The sequence below is a fragment of the Chenopodium album genome, chromosome 25 (assembly GCF_948465745.1).
Source record: "Chenopodium album chromosome 25, dcCheAlbu1.1, whole genome shotgun sequence".
NCBI classification, from domain to species: Eukaryota; Viridiplantae; Streptophyta; class Magnoliopsida; order Caryophyllales; family Amaranthaceae; genus Chenopodium; species Chenopodium album.
Genome location: NC_137858.1, coordinates 3,749,935 through 3,755,934, shown reverse-complemented (window position 1 = coordinate 3,755,934; position 6,000 = coordinate 3,749,935). Strand labels below are relative to the sequence as shown.

The 6,000-nt window shown below is 38.1% G+C and overlaps 1 protein-coding gene across 2 annotated transcripts; it reads left to right on the top strand.

The window, feature by feature from the left end:
• Positions 1 to 1,063: 1,063 nt before the first annotated feature.
• Positions 1,064 to 4,359, top strand: LOC145613383 (protein IQ-DOMAIN 18-like). 2 transcript variants are annotated; one of them, XM_081668482.1, is made up of 5 exons: positions 1,064 to 2,117; positions 2,228 to 2,560; positions 2,650 to 2,895; positions 2,983 to 3,126; positions 3,248 to 4,359. In XM_081668482.1, the coding sequence occupies exons 1-5, from the start codon at positions 1,968 to 1,970 to the stop codon at positions 4,127 to 4,129; spliced, it is 1,755 nt and encodes a 584-aa protein (XP_081524608.1). In that variant the 5' UTR covers positions 1,064 to 1,967; the 3' UTR covers positions 4,130 to 4,359. The 2 variants fall into 2 exon arrangements, with proteins under 2 accessions (XP_081524608.1, XP_081524607.1); XM_081668481.1 differs by having other exon boundaries at positions 1,074 to 2,117; positions 2,225 to 2,560; positions 3,248 to 4,353.
• The last annotated feature ends 1,641 nt before the right edge of the window (positions 4,360 to 6,000 follow it).

Here is a 6,000-nt window from a genome sequence, read left to right as displayed (position 1 = left end):
TGGAAACTTAGGACAGTTGTTCCCAATTATGAATTCTTTATAACATTAATGACTGAATTATACAGATAAGATCATATTATATGCTGTTGACAAAAGTTTTACCGTAAAAGATAATCAAAACAAGTATTTACACATGTATAATTTGTATTTTTAATTGATACATCGTCATTTCTACGGATTAGTTGTTGTACTTGTCGATGTTAATATTGGTAAAGATGACAGAAAAGTTAGAGAAAAAAGTGGCTTAAAGTAGAATGTTAACTTAAATAACTTTGAGCTAAGCAATCTTTATAGGGCAATGTTAACCTTAATAAGTTACTGAAAGAGTAAAATTTTTGGGAAAGTAAAGAAGGGGAAATGGAGCCCGTATTTTCCGGTTAAAAAACTAGTGCCTTCATAGTTGCATTAACATTGATGTAAAACATAAGATTAGGAGAGAGAGTGAAATGAAGGTGATGTATTATTAAACTTGGCATATAGCATGAGCTCAGAATGATTTCACTGCATTATTACCCTGCAACCCAGAACCCAACCTGGAGAATCTTAAATACTTTTGACCAGTCATTCTTGCTCTGCTATTGAAAGCCACCCATTAACATTTTTTTATTTTGTAACTTACAATTAGTTACAGTAATTAAATAGCTGGTTCATTTTTTAGTGTTTCTGTTTTTAAGTGGAGAAAATGCCAACAGTGATACAGCTGCTGCCAAGTTTACAAGTACAGGAGTACTTGGAGTGTTATTTGTCATGAAATAAGTCTTACAAAACTTGGGACAGCTTGCCAACATGCAATGCTCTTGAATGACCCCGCACCCCTAAGCCTAGGCCCTCTCTTATTATTCATGTAGCCATGTGTGGTTTTTGTGACTCTAAATCTAAGTGTTCTGTGGGTGTAATTTTGCCTTACTTCCCCCCTGATCCACTACACGTGATTCCATGAGGGGAGTCACCAGAATTGGAGAGACACTTTTTAGCTTTTTTCCCACTCCTCATCAATTCTTCTTATTGGGTTTTGGTATACTGTAACCGTATACTTAGTATTTCTTAAAATAGCACTCCGTATTACTTTTGGAGTATCTAATCAATTTACGCATCGTTTAGTGTATTTATGCTTAATATTTAAGTGCTTATACATAATTGTGTTTATACATAATCTTAAGAGCTAGATTTAGCATCTTCATAGGTAAAGCTGGAAGCTGATAAAAAAAAAAAAAAGATACCCACTAGTGCAACTGTCTTGATTCCTGTGCATGTCATCTCTTCTCTGTTTATAGTTTTACCCAGTTTACCCTTCTCTCTACTCTTATGATCTGTTATTATTCTCTCTCTCTCTCATTTCACTCTCAAAGCTTTCAAAATTCTCGATTTTAGCAGTTATCAGTGAGCTTGCTCGCTATAAGTCGCTACCTTCAATGCCTGCCTTTATTTATTCTCATTATCCTTTTCCCCAGAATAAGAAACTTAACTTAATTAATTAAAGAAAGAGATCTGTGGTACTTTTTCTGTATTATTGTTGCTGACTACTCTAGAATCTAGATTTTAATAATTTATGAAATAAAAACTTTATGTTATGATTATTATTGTTATTATTATAGTAGTTGCAAGTAAATGACGCACCCTCTGACACCCACCACGCTTATGCCCACTAAAAACTTCTCACCTTTCCCAGTGAATTATTTTTTTGGTATTCAACCCTCATTTCCTCCTACAGTCATAATTTGAGTAGCTCCTGTTTCCCTCCTATCTTTTTCTTATTTGCATTTATTAATTATCAAACCAAACCTTATTCACCAAATATTAGCTGCTATAGAAAGATCTGATATATATAGGCTTTGTCTTATAGTAGCATCCCATATAACATTCTTTTACTAGCCAAATTTTGATGGAATATGCTGTAGAATAGGGGGATGGGGTAAAAATATAAACATTTTGGGTGGGTTTTAAGATTTGATTGAATGTAATGATCCATGGGGAAGAAAGGGGGTAGTTCTTGGTTGACTGCTGTTAAGAGAGCTTTTAGATCTCCTACTAAAGAAAGTCATGACAAAGTTAGGAATTGCAGAAGAAAAGAAGATCATCATGATACTCCCCTATCAGAGGACCAAGATGATGAAAAGGTTTTTTTTTTTCCTTAATTAGCTGTTCAAATAAATGAAAAAAGTTTCAATCTTTCCTGTAAATTAATTTGTGGGTTTTAATGGGGGTTTTTTTTCATGTGTTTTAGAAGAAAGAGAAAAGGAGATGGCTTTTCAAGAAGGCAACAAATCAACAAGAATCACCATCTACTACAGCTGTGCAGCCGAGCCCACATGTAAAGAGTAGTAATGGTAGTAGTGGTGTTGGTGGTCCTGTTTCTGCAGCCACAGGAAGTGATGTGTCTGAGCAGAGGCACGCTATAGCGGTGGCAGTGGCTACAGCGGCACCTGCCGATGCAGCTGTCGCCACCGCACATGCTGCAATGGAGGCAGCAAGGCTTACAAATTCATTGCCAACAAATGCTAACTACCCCAGAGAACATTCTGCAGCTGTTCTCATTCAGACTGCCTTCAGAGGATATTTGGTAAGCACTGCTGTTCTTGTATAACAGAATGAAAAGACTTGACAAAAACATGATTTATTGATTGATTTAATTGGGTTTGGAGATGATAGGCTAGGAGGGCGCTCAGAGCACTGAAAGGGCTGGTAAAGTTGCAAGCTTTAGTAAGAGGGCATAATGTTAGAAAACAAGCAAAGATGACATTGAAATGCATGCAAGCTCTGGTTAGAGTTCAAGCCCGGGTTCTTGATCAGCGCTTGAGATTATCTCATGAAGGTAGCAGAAAATCTACTTTCAGTGATACCACAAGTGTTGTCGAATCGCGCTATCTCCAGGATATAGCAGAAAGAAGATCACTTGTAAGCCTCAATCAATTCCCCTGGTTTTCTCCGAACTTCTTTGGTCTAATTGATGTATTTATTGGATTGGATTGTTAAATGTAACAGTCACATTCAAGAGAACCAAGTAGTTTAGCAGATGATTGGGATGAAAGGCCACACACTATTGAGGAAGTCAAAGCCATGTTGCAGAGTAGAAAAGATGCTGCTCTCAGACGAGAGAAGAACCTCTCCCAAGCTTTCTCTCAGCAGGTAGTTCTCTTCACTCCTCCCCACCTCCCTCAATATCTCTTTCTCTGTTTGTGTGTGCGCGCGCGTGTTTGTGTGTTATTGAGCTTATTTGTGTGCAATATGATTTGATTTGGGCAAGAAGATGTGGAGAAGCGATAGGAGTTCAGTGGGAGAAGAAGAGTTAGAGGAGAAACCCAGATGGCTAGACAGATGGATGGCCTCTAAACAATGGGATTCCAGCATTGCCCCTTCCCCTGCAGTTAGAGCCAGAGCTTCAACTGATCATAGAGACTCAATCAAAACTGTTGAAATTGACACTGCACAGCCTTACTCTTACTTAGCTCCTAACTTCAGAAGATCAGTAACTTCAACATCAGCAAGCCATTACCATGCTCAGCACCATAATCAACGCCCATCCTCGCCCCTCCACAGTCGAGCGCATCACAACCAATCCCAGTCACAACATCATTACCACCAGCATCAACATCCACCATCCACCACTCCCTCTCCATCCCGGGCGCGGCCTATTCAAGTCCGGTCCGCTAGCCCACGGTGCATTAGAGAAGATAGGAGCTACAGCAGTCAAGTGTCTCAAACACCAAGTTTAAGATCAAATTACTTCTATAATGGCAATGTCCAACCTAATCACAAAGGAGCTGCCACCAGTGCTACCACAAGCACTAGCAGTGGTGGACCCAAGCCTAATTACATGGCAGCCACAGAGTCCGCTAAAGCGCGACTCCGGTCTCAAAGTGCTCCCAGGCATCGGCCCTCGACACCAGAGCGAGATCGACCCGGTACCGGGTCTGGGGTCAAGAAGAGGCTGTCATTCCCCAATCCTGATCCATATAGTGGGATGGGGTATGGAAACTACAACTTAAGGAGCCCAAGTTTTAAGAGTGTGAATGGTGTTCAATTGGGTATGATGGAGCAACAATCAATCTACTCATCTTGTTGTACGGATAGCCTTGGGGGTGAGATATCCCCATCTTCAACCAGTGATCTTAGAAGGTGGTTGAGATAATTTGATTTTTCATTGATTGTTTTAGGTGGTGTTTAATTTGCTGCTAACTTTGTTTGACAGTAAAAATCAGGTGAGAGGGAAAGTTTCATTAATTTTTTCTGATCTGCGAATCCAATGATTTGATATTGGTAGTTGGTTCATAAATGTTTCTGTTTGTAGCTGTAGTATTGAGTATCTGAGTTACCGGGGTTTGGTTTTTTTTTTTTTTTTTTTTTTTTTTTTTTTTTTTTTTTCCATTTAATTGTGTATTAATTATCCATGTAATCATATAATTTGTGACATTCTAATCGAGTAATTTTGCTTGCTCTGCTTAATTGTTTTCTTTTTGTCCTGATGTTATTTGCATTATTCGTTGTAATTTACTTTTACGTGGATTTATCAAAGCCAGATATTTTTTTAGCTCATTTCCAGCGGAGCATAAGAGTCTTTTGTGCTCCTTGTCTTTCTCTACAGTGGTGGGGGATCTTATGTTCCCATCCAAACGTGCCAATTACATTTATTGAGGGACTTCCAAGAGAGATCTTTCATCTTTGGTAGTTTATGATATATGAAAACGCATATCCACTCGGCAAGCTGACAAACACCCTATTGATCGATCCAAGCTTGAACCTAAACCAAAATGCGTGTAGTTTTGGAATAAGGTAACTTTATTTTACTTCGAATAGAAATTGATGTAAAGATAAAAATGATTAGAACCAAACTGAACTGAATATGTTAGTAAAAGAGCATAATACAAACTTGATAAACTCTAAGTTGAATCGGATTATACTAATTCATTCGCAAAGTCTAGATCATCAGGGAGTTAAGATTGTTAATCCTTGAAACAGGGGAGATTGGCACATTGCTAGTCATTTTGGAGAGAAACCAGTAAAAGATTCTCACTACTACATGGTAGATATTTTCAGTGCTGTTACAGAAAGTAAAAAGGCTACAAAGAAAGAAAAAGGGCCCAAATATGTGCAAACTTACGAGTCAAAAAAACAGAAATCTTTTGTTTCACTGAAAATAATGAAAGATTTGTACAGAAATTGATGAAATTCAACCAACATCACTGACCAGCTACAACTACACGACTACTAGGCACTGACTAGCATCATCATTCATGAAAAAAATCTTTTACGTAGCAGACAGAATCTTCATACTATGTCAAAAACAACCCAAATCATATGACATTGTCTTATGACAAATGTTCCTTCTCGAACTAAAGGTTTCTGTTTCGACTTTTTTCAAGACAATCATCGTCCAATTTGGAAGAACATTTAGAAACGAAGGGAGTGTTTGAAACATTATTATAAATTGAAACTTAATAAACATCTTACTCTTAATAACAGCAGAACCCGTTTTACGAAATTTAAGGTATCCATGTCATGGAAACTTTGGATTTAACTCATTATTTGCAGAGGTTACTGCTGGATTCTTCGATACTGCAGAGATTCAAGTAACGAGGATTTGGGCTATACATACTCTTAGTGGGCTCCGCCCATTTAGGAGATTACTAGACATGCAGGGAAGATGGGCTTTTCATTCGGTTGTTTCCGCAATTGTGCCTCTAAATAGAATTTGATTTTTATCAAATGTACCTACTACCTAGTATTAGAGCTGTCAATTCGGGTATTCAAGTCGGGTTTAGATCGGGTCAAATTAGGTCCCGGTTTAGATCAGGTTATGTCGGGTCAATCTAAATTCAGATTAGGTTCAGATTCAAGTTCAGGTCGGGGCAATTTCATTTCAAGTTATAACGGGTCGTTCACCTTTAAGGATGTAGGTTGGGTTTAATTCGAGTTAAAATCAGATCGGGTTCAATTTCAAGTTCGGGTTGTGTTGAGTCGGGTTTGGATGGGTTAACATGGTACATTCGGGTTTGGGTTAGT

Excerpts from the sequence above, each read along its gene's own strand:
- LOC145613383 (XM_081668481.1), top strand. The coding sequence starts at position 1,968 with ATGGGGAAGAAAGGGGGTAGTTCTTGGTTGACTGCTGTTAAGAGAGCT. Across the intron at positions 2,118-2,224 it reads AGGACCAAGATGATGAAAAG|AAGAAAGAGAAAAGGAGATG; the intron begins GTTTTTTTTTTT and ends CATGTGTTTTAG. Across the intron at positions 2,896-2,982 it reads TAGCAGAAAGAAGATCACTT|TCACATTCAAGAGAACCAAG; the intron begins GTAAGCCTCAAT and ends TAAATGTAACAG.